Source organism: Typopeltis vanoorti, chromosome 3 (genome assembly GCF_054136105.1).
Source record: "Typopeltis vanoorti isolate ZY-2024b chromosome 3, IOZ_Tvanoo_1.0, whole genome shotgun sequence".
Classification (NCBI taxonomy): domain Eukaryota; kingdom Metazoa; phylum Arthropoda; class Arachnida; order Uropygi; family Thelyphonidae; genus Typopeltis; species Typopeltis vanoorti.
The window spans coordinates 167,777,346-167,804,300 of record NC_143551.1 but is presented as its reverse complement, the minus strand read 5'-3'; the positions used below and the strand labels follow the sequence as shown (position 1 = coordinate 167,804,300).

The 26,955-nt window shown below is 35.8% G+C and overlaps 1 protein-coding gene across 1 annotated transcript in view; it reads right to left on the bottom strand.

The window, feature by feature from the left end:
• LOC150108732 (disco-interacting protein 2-like) overlaps positions 1–26,955 on the bottom strand; it is a 936,780-nt gene that overhangs the window by 253,260 nt on the left and 656,565 nt on the right. Inside the window, exon 27 of the mRNA XM_090416186.1 lies at positions 3,334–3,418. Within this exon, the coding sequence (XP_090272312.1) occupies positions 3,334–3,418 (85 nt within the window). The remainder of the gene's footprint in view (positions 1–3,333; positions 3,419–26,955) is intronic.

The window sequence follows — 26,955 nt, the reverse complement described above, 5'->3', positions numbered from 1 at the left end:
GAAGGAAATGATTCACAAAATCCATGGTATCGTTATGAAAGATGGCCGAGTGAAAGTGCGTGAGATTGTTGAGATTGTAGTGAGAAAGTAGGCCAGTCATGAAGACGTTGCACATGCATACACTTTGGTAAAGTATTACTGAAAGTACGTTACCAGACTGGTTTTGACCTTAATAATAGTCAAAACCAGGGGACATTTTCATAATGTTTTTGTATTATGAGATACTCAGACAACTGATATGAAGTCGACAGTCTCTAGATCCAAGTATTAGTGTAGATGATTTAACAAGCAAACTATGTTTGCTTACATTTGGATAAAGGATTAAAAAATAATGCAATTTCTTATCAAATATACTTACTTTGTAGTCAAGTGAAAACACCTTCTACAATATAAACTCTTTGATATTCTAAAAATCTATCATTATTATTGTAAGGGCACCTCCAGAAAGTCTTAAGACTCACTGAGGGATACCCAAACTATCCACGTAATATACATCATGCCTCTCATTAAATCAATTAACAGAAAAAGCAATCACAACTGACTCTGGCCACCCAATGCCTTCATTCACCACTCTCTCCAAGTGGAAACTCTGGTCCTCACATCTCTGCCAACCACATTCTTACTCAACAGGTAACCTCTTGTTCTACCCCCTCTGGCCAAGTGCTGAAGCATTTCCAATGCATCAATCCTATAAAAACCCTTTAAGTAAATTAAATGTTTCTATCATATTCTCTCTTTTTTGACAATCAACCACCTTCTGCAACCCATAAACCTCAATCTATCCTCACCGGGAGCATTCCACAGACCATTCACAACCTTGGTCATTTGAATCCTCTGAATCCTCCCCACTACTTTCTCATTACCAAAAACTTAGGAGACCAAATCTGTACATAGTAATGCAGATGCATCAAGCCCTTATGAAGAGGAATAACAACTTTCTTATCTTTACTGGCTAGCATAATTTTCAATAGACAAGAAATCGTATGAGCAATCAGAGCAACATTGTAGTTGAAAGTTTCTCCACTTGATTATACTATGAATTAAAGATACCAAGAAATTATATACTTGGTTTAATCCTTTATTAAAGTGTAGGCAAACAAACTTTGTGCCAAACAAAAAATGAACACCTACCTTTCAATTGTTGATGCAACTAGTTACAAGAGAACAATGCAGCCCACACGGAGGAATTCTTTAAAAGCACGTGTGTTGCTAGTAGCAGTGGTGGATTTTTTTTAATTCAAAATTTTACAATTTTCACATTATTGGGAAGCACTGTGACATTACTACGACTTTTTGTGTGACCCGAAATATAACTTGTGTGGGCTGCATTGTTCTCTTGTAACTAGTTGCATCAACAATTGAAAGGTAGGTGTACATTTTTTGTATCTTATGAAGTTACATTATTCTGTACATGCTGTTTTAAAATATTTCATAAAGTAAATCATTATTTGTTTATATTTTGTTATTAGATCTGAATTACCCATGGAAGACAGTACTTATTATTATTATTACTACTATTTGACACCTCCAGGGAGTCCAAAGACTCATCGAGGGAGAGTGTGCCAACAGCATCGGACGATTGGGCCCCCTCCAACTACTAACCACACTCAAGCTTGCTTAACTTTTTGCATGAGCCAGTAGTAGCAGAGGCTCTACCAATCAATTGGAAAAATACCTGCTCTTTACATCATACAAAAACCTGGTATGAAAGAAAATTTAAAGAAGCCTGTGAAATTCTGATTAACCATCCTAATCTCAACAATAATGGTGGCATAAAAATTCCACGAATTTGGATAGCACATATTCAGCCTACTTAGTTTCTAGTACTTTAGGACTTGAAGTAATTTTCAGCTTGTATTGGAAACTATTCCACACAAATTGGTTGAAATTTATATGTATAATCACATATTTTGTAATCACATGTTGCTCTCCAGCCCAATTTAATTTTGTAACCTAATAGATAATAATAGGACTCTAGCTTTGATGTAGTAAAGGTTGTTTTTTCCCCCCCTCACCAGAAGTCAGGCCAATAATTGTTGTAACAGTTGGTCAGTAACTTTAGCAAACCATGTAGATTGTAGTGCAGCTTGTTTCTTTGTATACATGTGTCTGCTCCAGATGATGACCTTGATATGAAGGTCGAAATGTCGAGTATTTATTTTGGTTTATATTAAACTAAAGTTCTGTTCTAACACAGTAGTTGTCTCCATAATTTTTCATAATGTATTCCTTCCTAATATCTTCATTTCTAATATGATTCTGTATTGATGTCATCTGTTCAGGCCTCGATTTTTCTATAAACTCTTATATCTCATATGCGGTTTTAATCTTTAAGTGCTTAATTTCTAACCCAATTCTTAGATACATAACTTAAAACTGGTTTGAACATTGTCTTGCATCTAGCAGTTTTGGATAATTTCTCTCATTTGATATGAATTTATTTGACTGTTCCAAACAATACCAGCTTTGCTTATTCTGTTGTCTATTTCCAGATTTAACTCATCTTCACTAAAAATTGTGCCTAAATAGTTGAAATATTTTACTTGTTCTATAAGCTCTCCATTCAGAACACAGCTGAATTCTGAATTCCTACCTTTTTTTCACAGTTTAGGTCTTTTTTATTGCCAACAAAGGTTGGTCGATTGGTAGAGCCTCTGCTACTAACGACTCGTAAAAAGTTAAGCAAGTCTGGCAGTTAGTAGTTGGAAGGGAATCAATCGTTCGATGCTGTTGGCACACTCTCCCTCGATGAGTCTTTGGACTCCCTGGGGGTGTCACTTAATAATAATAATTTTCACTTCACTTTTATATACTTATTTCTAATAATTTTATTTTATTTCTGATAATTACATCAGTGATTATATTATATTTTATTCAATGCTAATGTGAAATAACATTATCAATTAAACTGGAATTGATTTTAAGAGGTACATTTTTTTTTCTTTCTTTCATTTTTAAGTTAAACTAATTCATCAGAAAATGTTCCAGTGCATCAGATAATTCAAACATTTCTGCATTAGGGGAATGTTTTGGTGTTCCATTGAATTAAGAATAAAGAAAAACAGTTAAATTCTTTAGCACAATATCAGCCATCTTAACATTATGATTTTTACTCAGATGAATTTTTTCCACATGCCAGAAAAGATAAAGATGACATGGGATTTGGATGTTCAATGACATCACTGTGATGAAAATATTTTAAACAAGTGAAAATCTGTATGAAATTATTTTGTTTAATTATTAAAATGCTAACAAGAAAAATCAGAAATTATTAGAAAATATTAGAAATTAAATTATGTCACAAATAAACATGAATATTGTGTTATTAATCACCTCTTCTTCAGCACAATCAGGACGTTGTTCAGCTATCACACATATCCTTTCATCCCTGAGAACTCTGATAGAAAAAACAGCAATTCTAGAAAATAAAAAATAAAAAAATAAAAAAGGTTTGCCTTGTTGACAGATAAACATTTATAATTATTTCAAATTAAAGATTTTATAGAAATGATACTTTTTAAATTTTATGAATAAGTTTTTATAAATAAAATTTCCCATTATTTGATAAATCTTGAATATTTCTTCGCAAAAATATTGAATTAATTTTCTGTGTATATGTATTAGAGTACAGTAAAAAAGCATTACTGTAATTTGTCAACTTAAAATTAAGTACAAATGGGCCTTTGCTGTATCCTGATAAAGTTTACTATTATGTTAGCTCATCATTATATCCTGGTATGTACCCTCAAGAGACCTGTAGGATTCTATGACTGACTAGTATTATTAATAATAAGCTGTTATACCTACATTCAGATTACCACCACCAAATTCATGATATGTACCCACAGGGAGTGAACAGGATATTATGATAGTACTACATGAAAATGTTACATCAGTATTTCTCAACCTGTGGTCCGTGACGATGGGACAGGTGGTCCGCAGGCAGACTTAAATTAATTAAATAAATATATATTTTTTAATTATCCAAACAAAACAAATTAAAATTGAATAAGTAAAAATCATTGAAAGCAAATCAAATCTTAAAAAAAAACCCAATAAATAGCATCAGAATGTTCAAAGGCAGAAGCAATAAAACTATATTGTTGTTCACTTCACTCCTCTTTTATTATTCGTCATTCTGCCGGCAAAATGACAAATAATAAAAGAGGAGGCGAAGTGAACAACAATATAGTTTTATTGTCATAGACAGTATGGCAAGATTTCTTAAAGGCCAAAAGAGTGCAAGCGAGGCAGATCGCCTTGGCAGCACTTTTTTTGGCTTTTAAGAAATCCCCCCCAGCTATGCCTCTGTAACTTAGTGGTCCGTAGAATTGTTATTGTTTTAGGCATTTTACTGGTCCTTGGACTTAGGAGGGTTGAGAAACGCTGCGTTACATCATTACCAACATCTAATTAATTAATCTGCTAATTAATCGACCCACCTAAATCTTGGTCATCCTCTGGGTCTTTTTTCTGTCAACCTGGAAAAGAACACTTGTTCTGCTAATGTTTCCTCTCACATTCTGTTTAAGTGACCATATCACCTGAGATTACCTCTGCTAACACATTTCTGAATATGAACAATGGCACGTTCTTTCCTAATATCTTCATATTTAATATGATACTGCCATTGATGCCATCTGTTCACTCCTCCAATCTTTCTCAGAATTGTCATATCTGTGATCTCTAGTCTTTGAGCAACTGTATTATTTCTAATTCTATAGTTCTCCATTCTATAGAATGGAGAACCTATAGAAAGTAAAACATTATTTAGGCACAATTTTTAGTGAAGATGGTAAAGTAAATATGGAAATAGACAACAGAATGTGGTGTGGTAGGAAGTCAGCTAAACAAATTTATATGGAATAAGAGAAATTATGCGAATCACTACATTAGCTGTATACAAAAAAGCAGTGAAACAAGTTTTAATGCAGCTAATGTAGTGATTCGCATAATTTCAATTATTCCATATAAATTTGTTAAATGACTTCCTACCACACCAGATTTACTAATTCTGTTGTCTATTTCTATATTTACTTTGCCATCTTCACTAAAAATTGTGCCTAAATAAACACTTTGCTCGTTCCATAGGTACTTCATTCAGGATACAGTTGATGATTCAATGTTTCTGCCTACTTTCATTATCTTTGTCTTTTTTATTGATAATTTGCAAACATTTATACATACATATTTTCATATAATTAGCCAGGGCCAGGGCGTTGCTAGAGCTTTTGCCGTCCCTGTCAATACACACCAAAATACTATAAAAAGTTAAAATGAAGTATAGGGTAAGATTCAAAGTGCCGCCTGGGGTGCCCCTCCCCTTTTTATCATAATTTTGATATTTTGATAAAATATCAAAATTATGGTAAAAATTTTAAAAAAAATTAAACATGAAAAAATATTGTTTATTATCGATAAAATTATACAGTTTGATATAATTCAAATTACTTAAAAATACAATATATTCTTCTTGTTTTGTTTCATGAAAAAATATTGTTTATTATCGATAAAATCATATAGTTTAGTATCATTCAAATTTACTCAAAAATTTTGAGGTCTTAATTTTCAATAACCCCAATAATGTTCTAAAATAAAAACAATAACAAATATTATGCCTTTAATTGTAATGTCCAAATATTTAAAGAGATGGAGTAAACACGATAAGCACTACAAACACTCTACTACTGGCGCAATCTGCATATAAACAACAATGGAACTGCGAGATGGACAGTGCCGCATTACACTAATAGCTCGCATCTCACTATGACATGCATATGCTTGCGCGTGCAGCAAATACTAGCAATACGACACTGCGGTAAACACACAGCTGCTAGCATCCTTCACCTTCCTAAGTGCTACAAAATGGATTTTTATTATTTTTTATACAAAATAAGAGAATGTATAGGATTGTTGATGATAAAATTAAATATTACAAGCAAATATAAATAAATTAATAAATATATTTATATATCGAAAAAAATTGGGGATGCTGCAGTTCCACAGTGCCTATGCATGAGCTGCCCCTGATCATTAGTGCTTGGGAAATTGTGAAGGAATATTAGTTAGCAGCGATAGTAAGCTGTATTCCACAAGTGAAGCAGCAGACACAATTTGGAGTAAAGTGGATGACAAACGATATCAAAGCAAAGCAGGTGAAAAAGAGATTATGGAAGAGAGAGGGGTGGAGAGCAGATGCACGAAGAATATAAGACTCAAGCCAGGAGAGTGACTAGTCTGGTGAGGAATGCAAAACTGGAATATGAGAAGAGATTGGCATTAACCTCCCAACCGGCCAGTGTGGATGAAATATTCAACACTCCCTAGCTTTTTTCATGGATCAAAACTTCGTCGACATTCTACCTTTTATCATGCCATTACCTTCCTCCGGCGTTAATCTTGTTACGGCTATTCTATAGCCATTAGTGGATTAACTGTTGCTGAGTGACCAACGAATTTCACATATGCGAAAAAAATCAATCCTGAAATGACCACTGATCAGTTTTTCTATTTAGTGATAGTAAATTTGGTGTATTTTATTCTACAAATCAGTGCACCGGAAGAGTTGCACTGATTGTTCTTTCACTTTACGTATAATAGTTGAATAATTTTTTTTCGAATTTTAAAATTTTCAAATGTTTGCTTTGAAAATATTGTATCAAATATTTATATTTTTAAATAATATTTATTGAAATAAATGTCCTTTTTCTTTCGTTTCTAGCGAAATAGCATTATATGGATCATCACATTTCAGATTTAGAAACGATTTTTTGTTATTCATAAAGACAAAATAAAAAAAAATATGTTAAAATGCTAAATTGCATTACTCGGTTTCCGATCGTGTCTTTTTGGTATCAAAAATTTACATCCAATGATATTTTAGCAGTGATTCTTCGCCTTCGTCATTGATTTATTTATTGGTATTATGCATATTACGATAATATCTAGTGCATAACCTCGTAGATATGTTGAAAATATAATGTGAAAAATATCATATACGGAATGATTCAACATTTTTGCTCATTTTGAAGATTTTCTAATGCTTCCCCCCCCTCCTCCTTATTCTCTCCTGGAACTGAATTGCATAACTACTCTAAATTTCTATACAGGTTTGAAAGAGACAGCATTCAAAATCAATTACTTCATTTTACCATTTTGACAAAAGATATACGGCAATCAGATTGTATTGTGAAGCTTCTAATTCTGTTCTATTTATTTGCAATCTAAAACCAGCTGTTCTACTGTCCGCTGAAATTATGTGAAATTTTAGAAATAATATGCTATATTTTCATCATGCAAAATTGTTTATATGCATACCACACAAAAGAAAGTTCAGTAGTATTATTTGTGTTTGTTTTTCTTTTAAAAAAATCTAAATATTACTTCTTCTGCTGCTGGAAGCTATTTCTGAAATAATCTACGTCTTCTAAATACTTGGTAATATCCTCTTGGCTGCAGGAAAAGTTGAAGGCTTATAACTCTCAGTGCTATTGAGAAGAAAGGGGAGAACACTAAAGTGCCCCAGGCTGTAGTGCAGAATATGTCAAGAATGTCTTGTTTCCTTTTCGATTGTTGATTACCTATATCCTAACAGAAATACTGATATTTCGTTTACATGCTTATATATTATTTATGCCAAAATAATTGCTTAATTTATAATGATCAGTTTCACTTTTATTATCAAAAATTAGAAATTAAATCATACAATTACCTTGAAAAAGAGGATTTGAATTATTTTCAAAGAAAAGGTGCATATGCGTTTCATAATCTTCTTTTTTTTTGGGGGGGGGGGGTATAGACCTAAGCAATCTGCGGATATTTCAGATAATTTATTTCATAAATTGTTCGCAAGACAGCTGTTACAAACGTAAATCACTTGGGGAACATACCCATTCATTTTAGTGTAAAATAGTAGCAAAGGTTCAGTTACTTTAGATATCTAATCTAGAAGAAAATGTTATGTCTGCTGAGATTAGAATCATACGTGAATAATTTTTCTGACATGATTTCTCTATTCGTTATAATGTAACCAATTTCTAGATTTTTTTCCCTCCTGCAGACTTCATGTTATATGCAGTGATTTCTTCTTTGTACTACAAGAAAAAAAATCAGATGACAGGAGAAAAATATGTAGTATTTTCTTTTCCACTGGCTGAATTTACAATGTTCTTTCTTTGTGTTTTGAAGAGAAAGTGCAAATGACTTTTTTCTTACTATTTTTGCCATTATAACATCTCATATAATTATAAGAGTGACATTTTACCGTTTTTCTCCCACACGAGAAACAGAAATAAGGTGGTAATAATATTGTTGATTCTGCCAAACTTCACTGTAGCAGAAATTTTTATTACAAAACTTAGATATTTATATATATATATATATATATATATATATATATATATATATATATATATATATATATATATATTACAATCTCCGAAACAAGAAATTTGGAACCCATATCACATCAATGTTGAGTAGTGTTGGCAAGGTGAAAATGTTCCCGTTATTATTTATATATTTCATTTATTAACTAGGGGGGCTACGCCCAACCCCACGTGTTCCGGTATGGTAGACTAGTTCTCCTTCAATTGTGATAACTCGAAAGGGGGTTCCACCCCTGAATTCTGATGACTCGAATTTTGAAGACTCGACACTCAGGGTAGCCCCTGAGTTTCAAAACATTTCGATAAACATGACATAAAAAGGCTTATCATTTTATATATATATATATAGGGTAGATTTTATTTCATTATTTTTTATTGTTTTGATGAAATACTTTACCTGGAATACTCTTTCCAGTTTCTCTGTGTCATAAAAATAACTTAAAAATTAGCCTTCAAGATGAAAAAGAAACAGTGCATTCGGGTATCCCTCTATCAATATTTGTAGTCCTGAAAAGGACTGTTTTGATGGCCTTGAAAACAAACATTTTTTTATTTCATACTGTTCAGAATTTGAAATTCTTGAACAGCATGGAACACCTTGAAGCAAGGGTAAACACACAAAGCAGTTTTACACTCAGGGCACCAGATTTTTGTTTCCTTTCTGATTTTTTTTTTATTACATACATAATATTTGCGTGCAGGTTTTTTTTTTATTAGCCGTTGGTGGTAGATTTTCGGGATAATGGTTGGAGTTAGCAGCGTTCAACCTCAGATGTCTGGCAGGATTTCCTGTTTTTCTGCTTGCTGAAGAAGGTGCATGTGCATGCAGCAATGCTTTCGCAATTTCTATTCTGTATTCTAGATATGTTATGGTAGACAAACAAACTTTTTTTCTTGTACAGGAGGAAACTGTTCCAAATAACAAAATCCAAACACTTCAAAATTCAAATAACATGTCCAAACACTTTTTTGTAATATTTTTTATGCTGTTTCCTCATTACAGAGTAGAATGACAGCTGCTGATCGCACCTGTCGACTCAACCCATAGTGTCGTTGTATGCACACACACAGCAATGGGTTTTTCGTTCTTCAAACCATGCTTCTCCACGGATTCCGCTGATGGATTGTGCAGGGAAGATAGCAGAAAAACATCTTTTTTGTCTTTCCAACGTAGTGCAAACACTTTCCCTCGCTGATAAGTTCGGATTTCCCCCTTCGATAGCTTTCCTGAAGCCAGATCTGGAGGCATATCTCGCCTTTTTGCATTTACAGTACCATAACTATCTGTAAGATGCTGTAAAAGCAAATCAGCGAGTTCAGGACAAATATATAGTAATTATCCATTATAATGCAGTAACCTTTCCCCAGTAAAGGGTCTAGTAACTGCATTACTGCACGCATCGACAAGGGGAGATCCGAATATTTATCGTGCTCAATTACAGTTTGCTTTCCCGTATAAGGTTTGAAATCCCAAAGATATCCACTTTCCGATTCACAAAGCATAAAAAATTTTACTCCATACTTCGCTTTCTTTTTGGGAATATACTGCTTACATTTCAGTCCACCTTTGAATGGCATAAGGCTTTCATTGATACTCAAGTCTCTCTCAGGAATGTAGAGTAATCTACATATTTGACAGATTTTCATCAGAAAATCATAAATTTTGTTGAGGACTGGGCAAGCATGTGTTGCCTGATCGTATTCCTCATTATTCTGAAAATGCAAATACTTCATGATGAGACTGAATTGTTTTTCAGTCATAACATCACGAAACATTGGCGTGTTCAGAATCCAGTCTGTAGACCAATACATTTCGAGAGCGGGCTTTCGAAATCTATTTCGAAACTTCGGGTTTTTATTCTGATATTGCATTTGAAGGATGACAGTGATTTTAAATATTAATTTCACCTATATCCGAATATCACATAATTTCCTGATTTATAATAATCAGGAAATATGTATATTGTCTGATTTATAATTTGCTAATTTATAATAATCACCACATAATTTCAGTATCGAAAAATTAAAGTTATGTGGAACAATTACTAGAGAAAAATAACGAATTAAATAAAAACTGTACCTATGTTTCATAACAGTTTTCAGGTGTGTGATAGTAATGCAACGGGGGGGAGGGGGGGGTTGAACTATCAGAGGCGAAATAAAGTTCAATTCTATTGTAAAAATATGGAAATGAAATTTCACATTTGATATACATATTTTGAATGATAAAAATAAGCAAATGTATCGCTTACTTTAAAAATTGGAGAATAAAATATCTGAATTATGCAGAAAATATAAATTTAAATCATAACTGTTAATTTCATTTTGTAATGACCAATTATACAAGGAAACCAAGAAAGTGAAAGTACAGATTACTATACAACATGAAGAAAAAATTTAGTAATATGATTAAAGAATTTCATGTTATTCTCTATAAAGCAAAGTTGCTCAAGCGTGTCCTAAAGGAAATCTGTTAAGTATTATTCGATTTCGATGGTTTTGTACAAAAATAAAATTAATATAATCTGGAACGTCAGCAGCCGGTTTTCTTTTCTTTTTTTAAAAGAATATTTCAAATAATTATCGTGAATTAATTTCTTCGAGAACAAAGAAAAATCTTTTGTCTAGTAGCGATTAGAAAAAAATTAGCACAAAAAAATAAAAAATTAAATTGGTTAAGTGAAGAAATTATGCAAGACCTATATTTTGTCCAGAAATTAAAACTGTATTGTACAATAAAAAGAGAAAACAAAAATATAAATAATTTTTCTATTTTTAGTCTATCATATATAACTAAAATCCAGTTCACCAGCATGGAACAAGAAAGTCCGTTTCTTGTTATAGGCAACTGAGAGGCAGCTACGAACGGGAGATAATCCGATTAACCTTTCTCTTCAGCGTAAGGGTTTATCACACCTTCTAATGGACATGACAGTCGAATTGCACTTCTTATCCAGGTTCTTTAAACAGGTGGACTGAATCTTATCCAGATTAAGTTGGACGTCTATAGACGTCCTAGCCGGTAGGAAGGTTAAGATCCAAAGAAACTCCTAGGGAATATTTTAGCTATGTGGCCAGTAGGAGGAGAAATGATTGTGGAAGAATGAAATTGTGGGATAAATATGGGAATAGAGCGACTGATGCAGATCACATAGTGGAGTTGTTCAATAAATACTTTGAGTATTTCATCCTGGAGAAGTAGGTTTTAATACTAGAGGGATAGGACAGGTTCGAAGTTTAGAGGTGCAAGAGGAGAGTGTGTTCCAAATACTGAGTACTCTGGATGTCAGTAAAGCTGTGGGACAGGATGGTATTTCACCACGGGTTTTGAGAAAATGTGCTAAAGAACTGACAGCTCTGTTGACCTGGCTTTTCAATGAAAGCCTGGCTACAGGAAAGGTACCCAAGGAAGAAAGGTAAGATAGTGCCATTGCATAAGGGCGGTAGCAGATTGGAAGTGTCTAATTATAGGCCAGTTTGTGTTCATCAGTATTTGTTAAGGTCTTGGAGAAATTAATGAGGGACTATAATTAGACATTTCCAGTCTACTACCACCAGACATTTTGTCTGGCAGTAGCAGATATTTATATCTGCTATTTTTTTGGATTTTGCAAAGGCATTTGACAGGGTGCAACATATTCAGCAGATATTTAAGTTGCAGCACATGGGTTTGGATGTCGGGTTAGTCAATGGGATTCATGATTGGCTGTCTGATAGGTATCAGAGAGTTGTGTATGGTGGAGAATATCAAGGAAGCAGAAGGTTACAAGTGGGGTTCACAGGGCTCAGTACTGGGACCTGTATTGTTTAACCTTTATATCAATGACATTGTCAATGAATTGCAAGGGGATATTCAGTTGTTTACAGATGACGTGAAGCTGGGAAGGGTTATTAGTAATAGTGCAGATGTGGCAGTCCTGCAAAAGGATTTAAATAAACTAGGCAGATGGGCAAATGAATGGGGGTTTGTCAGTTTCATGCATCAAAATGTAAAGTCTTGAAGTTTGGATACATCGATGGGAGGCTGCATACTCAATTGGAGGAGCTGTACTGGAGAAAGCAGGGGAGACAAGAGACCTGGGGGTGAAGATTGATAGAAAATTGAAATTCAGGGAGCATATTGCAAAAGGTAGTGAAGGTAACCCAGAGGATTGCTGCAATACTGAGAAAGATGCCGACTTGTAGAAATAGAAGAGTTATCATTCTGTTGTATACGAGGTGTGGCTTTACATAACGAGACTGGTTGCAAAAATGTGGTTTATTAGTCCAAGAAGAGGGGAAAGTGATAAACATAGTTCATGTGAATGTCTGCTCCGTAACTGGACTGAGACAGAATCACATGCAGTTGGCATAAATTGATATTCTCTTAGAACTGCATAATGTATATTAAAGAGATAATATACATTATACAGTATTTCTTGCAAATATTCAACTGGCAAAATAGCTTCAAACTTCACTTGTGAATTAACAGCCATACAAGCAGCTCTCGAATTCTATCTCTCTAATCAAGTGATAAATAGTACAGAAGGAATAACCATCTACAGTGACTCAAAATCTGCACCTGAAGCATTAAAATATGGAAAAACAAAACTCACACAGGAAATTCATGAACAACTAACAACTTTAAATTTGAAAAATAAGAACTGTACACTTCAATGGATACCAGCTGATATAAATATTAAAGGTAATGAGAGAGCAGAAAGACTAGCCAAAGAAGCAAGATACTTACCTCAAAAATCACATCCACTATCACTAACTGATGCAAACTCTGTCGTAAAAATACAAACTAATACATAAATAAATAAATGACCGGGCTAAGGACAGAACACTTTAAAGGCACGAAAATTTATTATTATTATTACCACCCCAAGACTTCATGGAGTCAAAGACTCATCTGGGAGGTCCTTTTATCTCACACACACAGCTCATCATATCATGTTTTAAACACATTCAAACTCTTTGCACACGCCACATTCTCAGGCAAGGCATTCCAATCATTCACAACTCTGCATGAAAAAAACCTGCTTCTCAATCCGCTACTCACACCCTCTTTATACAGTTTCCAGGGATGACCTCTGGTTCTCCCCTGATCTCCCATTATTCTCTGTAAAACTTCTCCAGCATTGATCATATAACAACCCCTTACCAACTTGTAGGTCTCTATCATATCTCTCCTCTTCCTCCTGTCCACCAGACTCTGCAAATTACATCTTCTCAATCTTTCCTCATACTCGACATTCCAGAGGTCAGAAACTACCTTAGTCATTTTCCTTTGGACATTTTCCAACATCTTTTATCCTTCTGAAAACCCGGTGACCAAATCTGGGCACAACAGTCCATGTGTGGCCTAATCAAAGCCTTATACAACGGAACAAGTATCTCCCTACTTCTACATGTCAGTGTCCTCCGCATCATTCCCAGAAACCTTTGTTTTGTCTTCACAATTTTGGCGATGTGTCCCCTAAATTTTAGATCCTTATCCACTATCACCCCCAGATCTCTTTTTTCCTCTACTTCCAACAATATATTCTCACAAAGCATAAATTCTGCATTCCATCTTTGTTTTCCAAATTTTAAAACCTTACATTTTGCAACATTGAATTCACATCACCATTTCCATGCCCAATCACTCAATCTATTCAAATCTTCCTGTAAGGCCACAACATCTTCACTACACTTCATGGTTCATCTCAACTTTGCATCATCTGCAAACAACTGAATATCTCCATCCAAATCTTCACCTATATCATTAATATACAAGTTAAACAGTAATGGACCTAAAACAGACCCCTGAGGCACACCACTAGTGACTTTCCTTTTCCTGGATATCGCTCCCCATACATAACTTGTTGATACCTATCAGATAGATAGCTAGTCTCCAATCCAATGCACTAATCCAATATCCAACCCCATCTGCTCTAATTTGACTGTCAACTTATCATGAGGTGCTCTATCAAAAGCCTTTGCGAAATCCAAGTATATTACTGTGTATCTGTTTCCTCTGTCCAAGGAAGCAGTCACTTTATTGTAATACATAAGTAGATTACTAAAACATGACCTCCCTTTACCAAATCCATGCTGTCCATCAAAGATAATTATTATTATTATTATTGTTCCGGGAAACTCCAAGGAGTCGACAGACTCATCGAGGGAGGCCCTAACATCATGTCAAGAACAACTATTCAACATTCACACAGTATCTATCATACCTTGCCTTGAACTCATTCACGGTCGTAGCACCCACAACAGACTCGGGAAGCTTATTCCACTCATTTACCACTCTCCAAGTAAAGAAGCTAGCTCTAACACCCTTGTCAACCACGCTCTTGCCCAGCTTCCATGCATGGCCCCTAGTCCTCCCACCACCAGTCATATTTTCAAAAATATCTTCTGGATCAATCTTATAAAAACACTTCAGTAATTTGAATGTCTCAATCATATCACCCCTCCTTCGCCTATCGTCCAATTTCTGCAACCCACAAATCTTCAACCTATTCTCATAAGGTTCATTTCACAGACCTGCTATCATCTTGGTCACTCGTCTCTGGACCCTCTCCACTTCCTCCCCATCACGAAGAAACCCTGGTGCCCATAACTGGGCACAGAAGTCCAGATGGGGTCTTATCAAGGCTCGATACAGAGGAACAACAACTTGTTAGTCTCTGCATGTTAAAGTATTTTTCAGAAGCCAAGTGATTTGGTGAGCTGTTTTAGTTACTTTTGCAATGTGCCCCCTAAACTTCAACTCCCTATCCACCAACACTCCCAAATCCCTGGCCTCATCAATCTCCTGGAGTATGATTCCACCAATACGATATACTGCTGCTATTCTTTTCACCCCAAAGTGCATAACCTTACACTTTGCCACATTAAATTGACATCCATTTTTCCTAGCCCAGTCCTCCAAACTATCCAAATCATCCTGTAAAATTTTGACATCTTGTGCACTCACAATTGCTCTACCCAACTTTGCATCATCAGCAAACAAGTGAACACTTCCTCTCAGATCCTTTCCAATATCATTGATGAACAAATTGAAAAGCAGTGGTCCAAGAACAGAGCCCTGTGGCGCTCCACTAGTCACAAGACGTCTTTTAGACTCCACTCCTGAGTAAACCACTCTTTGATATCTCTCCTTCAACCACCCTCTTATCCATCTCACCAACCCTATATCTATACCCATCTGCTCCAGTTTACTGATTAGGGTTCCATGTGGTATCCTATCAAAGGCCTTGGCAAGGTCCAGTAGTATCACTGTAAACCCATTACCCCTATCCAGTTCAGCCGTCACTGTGTTATAAAACGTGAGCAAGTTACTGAGGCATGATCTACCCTTCACAAAACCATGTTGTCCCCCATACAATATCCCATTTTCATCTATCCAATCCTGTATTCTTTTCTTGACTAATTTCTCTAAGACCTTGACAATGATTCCTGATATGCTAATCGGTCGGTAATTTACAACAGCAGTCTTGGAACCACCTTTATGCAGTGGAACTATTTTCCCCTCTTTCCACCCGCTCGGGACTAACCCAGACCCGAGACTCAAATTAAACAAAATGGTCAAGGGTACTGACAATTCTTTAGCTGCTTCTCGTACAACACGAGCTGGTATACCATCCAATCCCACAGATGTATTGACATTGAGGTTATGCAATAGACTACTCACCTCCACTTCATTAACCACAATTCCTGTATAATCTACTGGTTTATTCGTTTCTGCAATGTCACCACCTGGATGATATACTTTTGCAAAGTGCTCACTCAGTAACTCAACTATCTCAACTGATTCAGTTACCTCCCTACCATCGGCATTCTTTAAAATCAATCTGCCATGTACATTTTTCCTTTTACTTGCTACATATCTAAAAAACTGTTTAGGATTCTCTTTAGCCTGCATGGCCAATGTTCTTTCGTAATCCTTTTTTGCTTTTCTCACCACACTCGTCACACTTCTGGCCTGTGCTTTATACCGTTCATGTGCCTGCCGGTCACCCTTCTCCTTAAATTCCCTCCATAGTTGTTTCTTTTTTTGCAACTCAAGCTTAATGGTGTTATTCATCCATTTAACCCCTACTTGATTTATTATTCGGACTCTAGGTATACAGTCAGCCATTGCTTCATGCAAGCACTTCTTAACTACCTCCCATGCACTATCAACTTCTAGTCCTTGCAGTTGTACATGCCATGGCACTGAACCAATCAAACTCCTAAGCTTGTCATACTTTCCAGCCCGATAATTCCACATGTACCCTGTCTTAATTGAAAATTCTACACCTTTAGCCACCTCCCAAGTTAAGACCTGATGATCACTCTCACCGATTGGTGGCAATGTGGTCATATTTGTTACAGCCAAATCCTCAGATGTAATTACTAGGTCAAGCACTCTCTGACCCCTAGTATTTTCCATTACATGCTGTTGCAGATAGTTATCCCTTAATAACCGCATAAAATCCAGTTCCTTCCTCCCGTGTGTCCTCTTCTCACTCCAATACCATTGTTATCAACCTAACTTTGGATCCTAGTTCTCACAAGCTTCTCCAACAACTTAACCACAACACCTGACACACAGATAGGCTTATAGTTTGATGCTTGAGTTTGATCACCTCCTTTATGAAGTGGCACAATCTTGCCCTCCTTCCACTCCTTAGGAAGGTACTAGAAGTTATGAAAGAAGAACTGTCCAGGGGTCGAACAAACACCTGCCCATATCTACTCTTGTCCAGCAATTGCTGCTGCTCTACAGAAAATTGATAATAGCTCTGTTCCATCAAAGTTCAAGAGATTGCCAAAGCAGTTCTACAGGCCCACAGTCATATCTAGAAGCTCTTCAGTGGACTCGACAACAACAACAAAACTAAATATTGTCTAAATTTTTTATTTTAAATCTAAAATCCTACATTTTTACATTCAGCACATATTGGTAGTTCATTATGAAGATTACAGGGAAGTAATATTAAGTAAATGCAAAATCACTAGTAAAAATTAAAAATTTAGACAATAGTTAGTTTTGGAGTCAATTCCTTATTTACTAATGCAGTGATTCTAAACCGGGGGGGAGGCTGCAAATTATAGAACATTTCTAGTATTTAAAATTTCGAAACCTCTTAAAATAATTATTTTTTATCTTTATATTTTACTAAAAAATATACATGGTTACATGCCATAATATATATCTAGATATAATTAAAAGTAAATTAACACTATGGGCAGAGGAAATTATTGGAGAAGTACAATGTAGCTTTGGGAAAGGAAGATCCTGCACAGATCCCACATTTACACTCAAAGAAATTATAGAAAAAAGAATAGAATTTAACCTGCCAACATATATGGCCTTCCTAGATTATGAGAAATCATATGATTAAATCAACAGAACAAAATTAATCAATATACTGTATGAATTGAAAGCTCCACCTCAAACCACAAAAGCAATAGCAAATATAATGGAAGAAAGCTATATTAAAATTAAAATTAATATTGAAAAAATGAAAACCAATAAAGGTCTCATTCAAGAAAGTGGATTATCACCAATACTCTTCAATATATATATATATATATATATATATATATATATATGAAAAAAATTTCAAGAGAATGGAGGAAAAACAAAATCATAGGAATTAAAATAGGAAATAAAGAATTAACCAGCTTTCTGTATGCTGATGATCACACACATTTTTGCTGAAAATGAAGACCAATTACAGAAAAAATCTACATGTATTGAACAAAACAATAGAACAGTATGACATGAAAATCTCAATAAATAAAACAAAATCAATAGCATTTCAAAGTAAAGAAATTAAAAGATGAAAACTAGTCATCCACAACAAAGTAATAGAACAAGTGAACAAATTGAAATATCTAGGAAATCATATAAGCCCTAGTGGAGAAATCAACATTGCAAATAAAAAGCAAAAATTCCTAGCAGTCATTGGAACTCTGAATAGACACTTCAGTAAACAGATGTCTAGAACAACCCAAATAAAGCTATATAAAATAATAGCCAAACCAATTCTAAAATATGGCAGTGAAACATGGACCTAGGGAGAACGAGATAAAAGACAAGTGGAAGCTGCAGAAATGAAGTTCCTAAGACTGCTTGCAGGCTATAAAAAAACAGACAAGATAAGAAATAAGAAAACAGTTATCCATAATTAACATAACAGAAGGCATCACAAACTACAGAAAGAACTGGAAAAACCACATAGAAAGAATGAACAAGGAGAGATGGCCAATTATTGTTTGGAAATATAAACCAAAGGGACACCGATCAAGAGGAAGACCCAGGAGGAGATGGGCAGAAGACTTTTTAAACCCTTGAAAATGCTACAGGCAAACAATTGCCTAATATGGGAAGCCAAGAAGAAGAAGAAAGTCCAAAGACTCATCAAGGGATGAGTCTTTGGACTCCCTGGAGGTGTCACGTAATAATACTATTTTACTTTGTTTCAAACTTGTATTTTGTATTAGTAATCTGAATTATGCAGTTTAATTCAGTAGGTTCTTTTGTGGAGGCACCACAAAACAAGTATTTCGGTGCTGGCAACACTGCAAGTCAATTCATATAATAACTGCGAAAATACAAATTTATTACCAATGGAAGATGACACACTATTGAATTGACAAAGGATTTAATTCTGATTTCCGAATAAGAGGTGCAGATATTCCGGAGGGAATATCCACGCACCTGTTTACAATTGCCATTCAAAATTTGTTGCCTTTTGTTTCTACATATTTGTGTGAAAAGGCTTGCCACAATGGTAAATATTAAAACGAAAGAGTGAAATCGACTCCAAATAGACTCCTGCAAGCGAATAGCATTGAGTAACACAATTGAAGCAAGAATAGACAAATTAGTAGAGTGATCAACAACAGAGGTCTCATTGAAATACATTTAAGTTGATTTCTTTTTCTGATTTTTTTTGTTATTATAATCAGTAAGTAAAACCACTATTTTAAAAAAAGTTTAATTATTATTATTACGTTACTACAAACTAGGGGGCTGCAAAAATATTTTAGGATACTTAGGGGGCCACGACAACTAAAAGGTTAAGAACCACTGTACTAATCCACAACTAACAGGCACTAAATTAATAAAGTCTAACTTCCCCCATGATATCTTTTAATTTTTTATTTTTTGCCTCCGTAGCGCAATTGGAAGAACGATGGTACATTGCGCCCTTCGATTGGAATAGGCCTAAGTTCGATTCTCGTCGCGACAGGAGGAATCTTTATCTGGTCGATTTCAATCAATGGTGAGTTAGCCGATCTCATACGGAAGTAGCAGGGTTTTTTCTCCCAGAAACTCGGGTTTTTCATCCTGTACATACAAATCGGCCCTTCAGAACACACGCAATTTACAGACAAAAATTACTAGTTGTGGTGGTGTTGGAGGTGGGCGGTAGATGGCGTTGATTCGTAGTAGAGGTAAGGTGTCCTCCCGCGATGAGTCTTCGGACTCCTTGGAGGTATCAGGAATAATAATAATAATTATTCAAATTGATTATGTATGCAGGTTACTTTACTTGGCAAGTTAAAAATCTACAAACAGATTAATGGTACTGCATTACCACCTACTCTACTTACACATAGAGCCAGGACTGTAGAAAGCACTGCATCATTAGAATGATGCAGTGCTTTCTACATAACTATCTTTGCCACACTTCCTTGGCTAATGACCACAAAATAGATAACATACTACATGGCTTCCCTACTTCTACCTTCCCAAACACACAAGAACCAAACACTACTATTCCAATTCCATATAATCAGTAAGTATATCCAACGTACATATGAAAAGATAGCCAAAATACTACTAAAATATAACCTTCACACCACATTCAAACCATATGTCAGATTAGCAATCTTGATCTTCTCACCTAAGGACAAATTCCATCTTCTAGGATATCCTAGAATGTACAAAGTTCACTGTGACTGTCACTTGGCATATTAAGGACAGGCAGGAAAATCTCTTAACATCCATCTTACAAAATACATTTGCTGCCATTATTACTGTAAGTCTGGAATGGCAGACCATGCTCAGAACACTCCATTCATACAGGATTAGACAGAAGAATACCAATGGTTTATACAGAAGTAATTACAGGCCAGAAAGACTATTTTTAGAGTCAACAATGGTGAAGCATTCTTCTAACCTTAACAAGTATGACTGCAGTAATCTGACAATAATTCGGATGACTGTCATTTTAAGATCAACTTCTACTTAACTGTAATTCTTCTATTATTCAACATTAGCGGAAATCAAATTAGGACTTTAGATCTTTGTTTGTTAGAATTTGAACTGTTTCACTTACTCATTGTATCATGTAAACTGTGACACATCGTTTTATTTTGTTGTTGGTTTGAAATTCAGCAAAATATAAGCCAGTTAATAATCATCCTTTTATAATTTAGTTTTGTTTGGTGTGTAATACTGCTAAAATTAAAATAACTTAGGAAGTTTCTTCTCTTCCTATTCCTGCACTATGGAACAGCCTCCTCTCCTATGTCTTTCCTAAAGAACACAAGGATTTCAAATCTTGTGAATGAGTTCTTAGAATACTACTGTATCTCAATGCCAATATAGCCCACATTTCTCAGAGCAGTATCCTCACTTGGATGATGTATATCCTCTTCATCTTTCCTTTTATGTGCAACATAGCAAGACCTTTTTATGGATTTTCTTTTGCCTACTTGACTAATTTCTTCTCATCCTACAATTTTTTCGATCATGTAATGTGCTAGTCACCTTTCTTGCTATACTGTATACTGCTAACGAGCTTGCTAATCACCTTTCTCCTAATATACCTTCTGCAACATTTTTCTTTTTTTTTTTTATCTCTTGCTTAATGATACTACTCATCCATCTAAGTCCCAGATGTTAATTATCTTCCTGTCCTTGGATATACACCCTAATACTGCTTTGTCAGATATCCCATGATCATCTCCCAAGCAGTGCTTACATCTTCCTTTCCAGATTTTAATGCCATGGCACTGCTTCAAAGTGTCTCCTAAATTTGTCATAATCATCGGCCTTATTAGTTCTACATATGCCAATCTTTATAAAAGAAAATTTCATATGTTTGGCAAGTTCCCAAATCAAGACGACAAAACTCACTCCCCAATTGGAAGCAATGTCATGACTTCCTTGGTTACAGATGAATTTTCTGATCTTAAAAGCAGATCCAGCATTCTCAAACTGTTAGTCACCTCCATCATCTGCTGTTTTAAGTAAATGTCTCTTAATATGTGAATAAATTCCATTCCCTACCTACCTACCATATGATCTTTCCTCTTTGCAAATGGATGTAGTTGAAGCCTCCCCATAATAATCACTCAACTTGCACACATTGTACTATTTGCAGATGCATGTTTTCCTAATGTCCTCTACCTCGCACCAGACTGCTTCAAATAAAATGCCCTCTACATCTTTATCTTCTCAATAACATCATAGTCTTCTGGCTGCACTTCATTTATTTTTCATCAGCAGTATTCCACTCCTTTCCCTATCACAATCTTTATCTTTTCTAAAAATACTATATTCTCAAATTCTATCCCTATAACTACACTACCTGCTCTTAGACATTTCTAACTAATGCCTCCTAACTTTTGGCAAGGTTCACTAACAAACCTTATTAGAGCAAAAAATGGAAAGTATTTGAAACCAAGAACCAAACTGTGCAGATCCAACAGCAGAAACCCGAGGAAAATAATTCAGACAAGGAACTTGCAGTGAACTTGTCTGCAACTAAAGAAAATTCAGAAATTTAAATGGAAAAATGACAGCACTGGAGAAGCCCAATTAAAACTTCCTGGTATGGTTATCACTTTCTTAATTTTCTCTGTGTGTCCTTGAGAAAAATGTATGAAAGTTGTATATGAGTATTTTTTTTTATTATTATTATTCTTCAGGCCTCCATGGAGTCAAAAGACTCATCGTGGGAGGTGCTTCCTAAGAAACACAAGTCTATCACGACTCATCGAGGGAGGTCCCTCCTAGGAAACACAAAGTCTATCATACCACTACTTAAATGCATTGATCGTTCTCACTCTCACCACTCCATTAGGCAATGCATTCCATGGTTCAACCGCCCGCCATGCAAAGAAACCACTCCTCACCCTCATGCTCACAGTTTCCTTTCGAAACTTTCAGGGATGGCCCCTTGTCATGATTCCTTCCCGCTGTTCAAAAAAGCGAAAGAACTCATCAGTGTTAAACCTGTAACCACCTCTCAATAGTTTAAAAGTCTCAATCATATCACTCCTCCTTCTTCTATCCACCAAACTCTGCGGTCCACACTCCCTCAGCCGATCCTCATAAGTCCCAAAACCATCTTTGTTATCTGCCTTTGTACACTATCCACAGTTAATTTATCCCCTTCAAATCCTGGGGACCAGATCTCAGAACAATAGCCTAAGTGTGGTCTGATCAGAGTCTTATACAACGGAATGATAACCATTTTATCTCTGTAGGTCAGTGTCCTTCTCATTATTGCAGCAATCTTCTGCGTTACCTTCACTACCTTTGCAATATGTCCCCTAAATTTCAGGTTTCTATAAATCATCAAACCCGGATTTCTTGTCTCTCCTACTTCCTCCGGTTAAACTCCTCCCATAGAGTATGCAGCATCCCATCGATGTGCCCTTAAGACCTTACATTTTGCTGCATTAAACCTAAAACCCCATTCATTTGCCCATCTATATAGCTTATTGAAATCCTGTTGCAGGACTGTCACATCTGCACTATTACTAATAACACTTCCGAGCTTCGCATTATCCGCAAACAACTGAATATCCACGGACAATGTCATTGATATAAAGGATAAACAATATAGGTCCCAGTACTGAGCCTTATGGAACCCCACTTGTAACCTTCTGCCTCTTTGATATTGCTCCACCATACACAACTTTCTGTTATCTATTGGACAGCCAATCCTAAATCCAGTTGACCAATCTGACATCCATACCTATGTGCTGCAACTTGAATATCAGCTTATCATGTGGCACCCTGTCAAATGCCTTTGCTAAGTCTAGAAAAATGGCAGTATATGCCTTTCCCTCATCTAATGCTCTTGTAACTTTATCATAAAAGGCTAGAATATTGCTAAAACAAGAGCGCCCCTTCACAAATCCATGTTGACTCTCACATATAACATTACCCTCATCTGCCCAATGCTGTATATGGTCCCTCACTACTTTCTCCAAGATCATACTAAACTACCGATGACACACAAACTGGCCTATTATTAGACACTTCCAGTCCGTTACCACCCTTATGCAATGGCACTATCTTACCTTCCTTCCATTCCATGGGCACCTTTCCCGCACCCAGACTTTCATTGAAAAGCCAGGTCAAGGGCACTGTCAGTTGCTTAGCACATTCTCTCAAAACTCATGGTGAAATACAATCCAGTCCCACAACTTTACTAACATCCAGAGTATGTGGAACACACTCTCCTCCTGCACCTCTAAACCTCGAACCTGCTCTATACCTCTAGTATTCAATTGACTCCTCCAGGATGAAATACTCCAATAAAGTGTTCATTGAACAATTCCACTATGTCCTCTGCATCAGTCACTCTTCCCATTTTTATCCCACAATGTCATTCTTCCACAGTCATTTCTCCTCCTACTGGTCACATAGCTAAAAAATTCCCTAGGATTTTCTTGGATCTACAGGCCAATCTTTTCTCATATTCCAGATTCGCCTTCCTTACCATACTAGTTACTCTTCTGGCCTGTGTCTTATATTCTTCATGCATCTTCTCTTCACCTGTCTCCTTATATCTCTTCCATAGCCTCTTTTTCACATGTAGCTCCTGTTTAATATTGCTTGTCATCCACTTTACTCCAAATTGTATCCTCTTCTTCACTCGTGGAATACAGCTTACCATTGCTGCTAACATATATTCCTTCACAATTTCCAAGCACTAATGATATCCTGGCCTTCCAATTCCTCCCCTCCACAAGACTTCTGCAAGTTGAGGTCTAAGACTATTATAATCACCCGCCTTATAATTCCACATACGTTCCTGTCTCTTTGAAACTCCTGCATGTCTATTCATTTTCCAAGTCAAAACCATACGGTCACTCTCTCTCCAACTGGTGGGAGAGATGTCATCTCAGTTATTATCAGCTCTTCTGATGCTATAACCAAATCCAAAACTCTTGAACCTCTTGTTCCCTCTGTTACATATTGCCTAAGACATTTGTCCCTTAAGAACTCTAGAAATTCCATTCCCTTATTGCTACATGCATCAGGCTGATGCTATCAGTGCCTCCAATTCCTCTCCCTTATTCCAAATACTCCTGGCATTGGTATAAAGCATAAAAATGTCATTGTTTCTATACCCAGCATTATCCTCCCTAGACTCCACTGGGCTCAGCATTACCTGATGTCATCCCCCTTCTCCCAAGTACCCATTCCTACAAGAGGCCACCCCCTGCTACCATCCACACAGGGACACACTGACTCGTTCAGAACAGCAATCTCTCCAGATGCCTACGTCCTTCTTCATTCAAATACAGGCGGTCTCTCGCATACAATTCCTATCTGCTCTCAAACGCACTCCAAGCATCCACATATTCGAATCCTCTTTTCCTATGTATCTTAACTATGTCATGAGAAGACCTTGAGAAGTACACTTCTAGAAGATAAATATCTCAAATATATCAAAAAAGAAGGTTAACCAGTGCCATGCCTCAGGGTTCTGTTCTTGGGCCCCTGCTGTTTAACTTGTTTGTAAACAATATATCATGTGGACTGGCTGGGGATCTTCAGTTATTTGATGATGATGCAAATTTGGGAAGAATTATAGGTAGCACTGTTGATGCTGAATCCATTCAGAAAGATTTCACCAGACTTTTTACTTGGACAAAAGAGTGGGGGTTGGGGTTGTACCAATAAGTGCAAGGCATTGCATTTTAGAGTGCAGAAATATAAGGCTGTGTACTATATTCATGGTACTATACTTCAGGAAGTGATGGTTGACAGTAGACTGAAGTTTAGAGGGAATATTGCTAGTGTTGCAGAGGTTGCACATAGTAGTGCTGCTATGATAAGAAGTACTCTTACATGCAAGGATAAGGAAGTGGTTGTGCCACTGTATAAGGCACTGGTCAGACCACACCACACTTCGATTATTATCCTCAAATCTAGTCACCTGGTTTTCAATGTGATATGGAGACATTGGAGAGGATCCTCCAATGTCCAATGAGTGACTAAGACAATATCAAGAGTTTGGAATGCTGGCTATAGAGAGAGGTTGAAGAGATATGTATTGCAGAGTTTGGTGGATAGGAGGAGGAGGGGGTGATATGATAGACACGTTTAAGTTAGTGAGAGAATTTTATCAGATTAATCTAGAGGGAATTATAAAAAGAGTAGAAGGTGAGAGGGGAAGAACCAGAGGTCATTCCTGGAAGTCATGTAAAAGTGTGGTGAAGAAGGGTGTGAGGAGTAGATTTTTTACATGGAGAATTGTCACTGAATGGAATGCATTACCAGAATGTGTTGTTAATGCAAGCAGTGTTAAGGACCTTAGGATTTTATATGATAAATATGTTGTCAGTTGAATGAATCTCCTGTGATGAGTCCGTCTACTCCATGGAGGGTGTAATAATAATAATAATAATAAATTTTATGAAAGTGGAAATATGCTCTGAAGGCTACTGGAAAATCTTATAAATTAAGAAAAGGACTGCAAAATGAATCAGAAATGGTGAAGGCAACATAAAAACCAAGAGAAGGATATTTCGAATATTTGAACTAATTACTGAAAAATTGTTATATAACATAAGCAGTGATAGAATAGGGGTAGAAATGTTCAAGTGTAATGTAATCAGGAGTACATATCTTGACTTGAATAAGGAAAAGTCATTAGAAACCATATGTGATGAATTGCAGCTATAATAGAAAACATCAACCAGAAATTATCATTATGAAGGTTCACAGTGGCTATATTTCATAATTCAGAAGGTTAGATTCAACTTTTTGACCAAACATTCTATCTCGTGTATCAATATGACTGATAAGCTCAAATTCAGCCAAACTGAAGACAGAAGAATTAGAGAAGTATCATGCTGATATACAGTAATTAGCATTATGTCAAGTATAAAGTCTAACAGAGATCTTCTGAATAATTAATCTGAAGATGAGATTATTTATTCAGGCACCAGGTAAGTTATTTTTTCTGATAGTTCCTTATCAGTAAGGAACTGTTGAAACAGCAAGTTATGTAATGATATATAATGAGGTAGAACAGAATAAAGGAGCAAGCTGTGGTGTAGCTACAATGGCAGATCAAAAATGAAAAAACAGAATTAAGAGCAACACTTTTATTAATGAAGTAATAGCAACTGTGAGAATGAAATTTTAAGAGGCTATCTAACAGTTCTTTCTTTTTTTTCTTTTAACCCTTTTTTTGTAGCCACTTCTTGGCTATAGGTGTCTCCCAATACTCTCCATCTATTTCTATCCTGAGCTTGTTGGTGCCAAAGAGTTCCAATTTTTTTTTTATGTCATCTGACCATCTTCTTTCAGATCTTCCAAGTAATCATTTACCTCCGT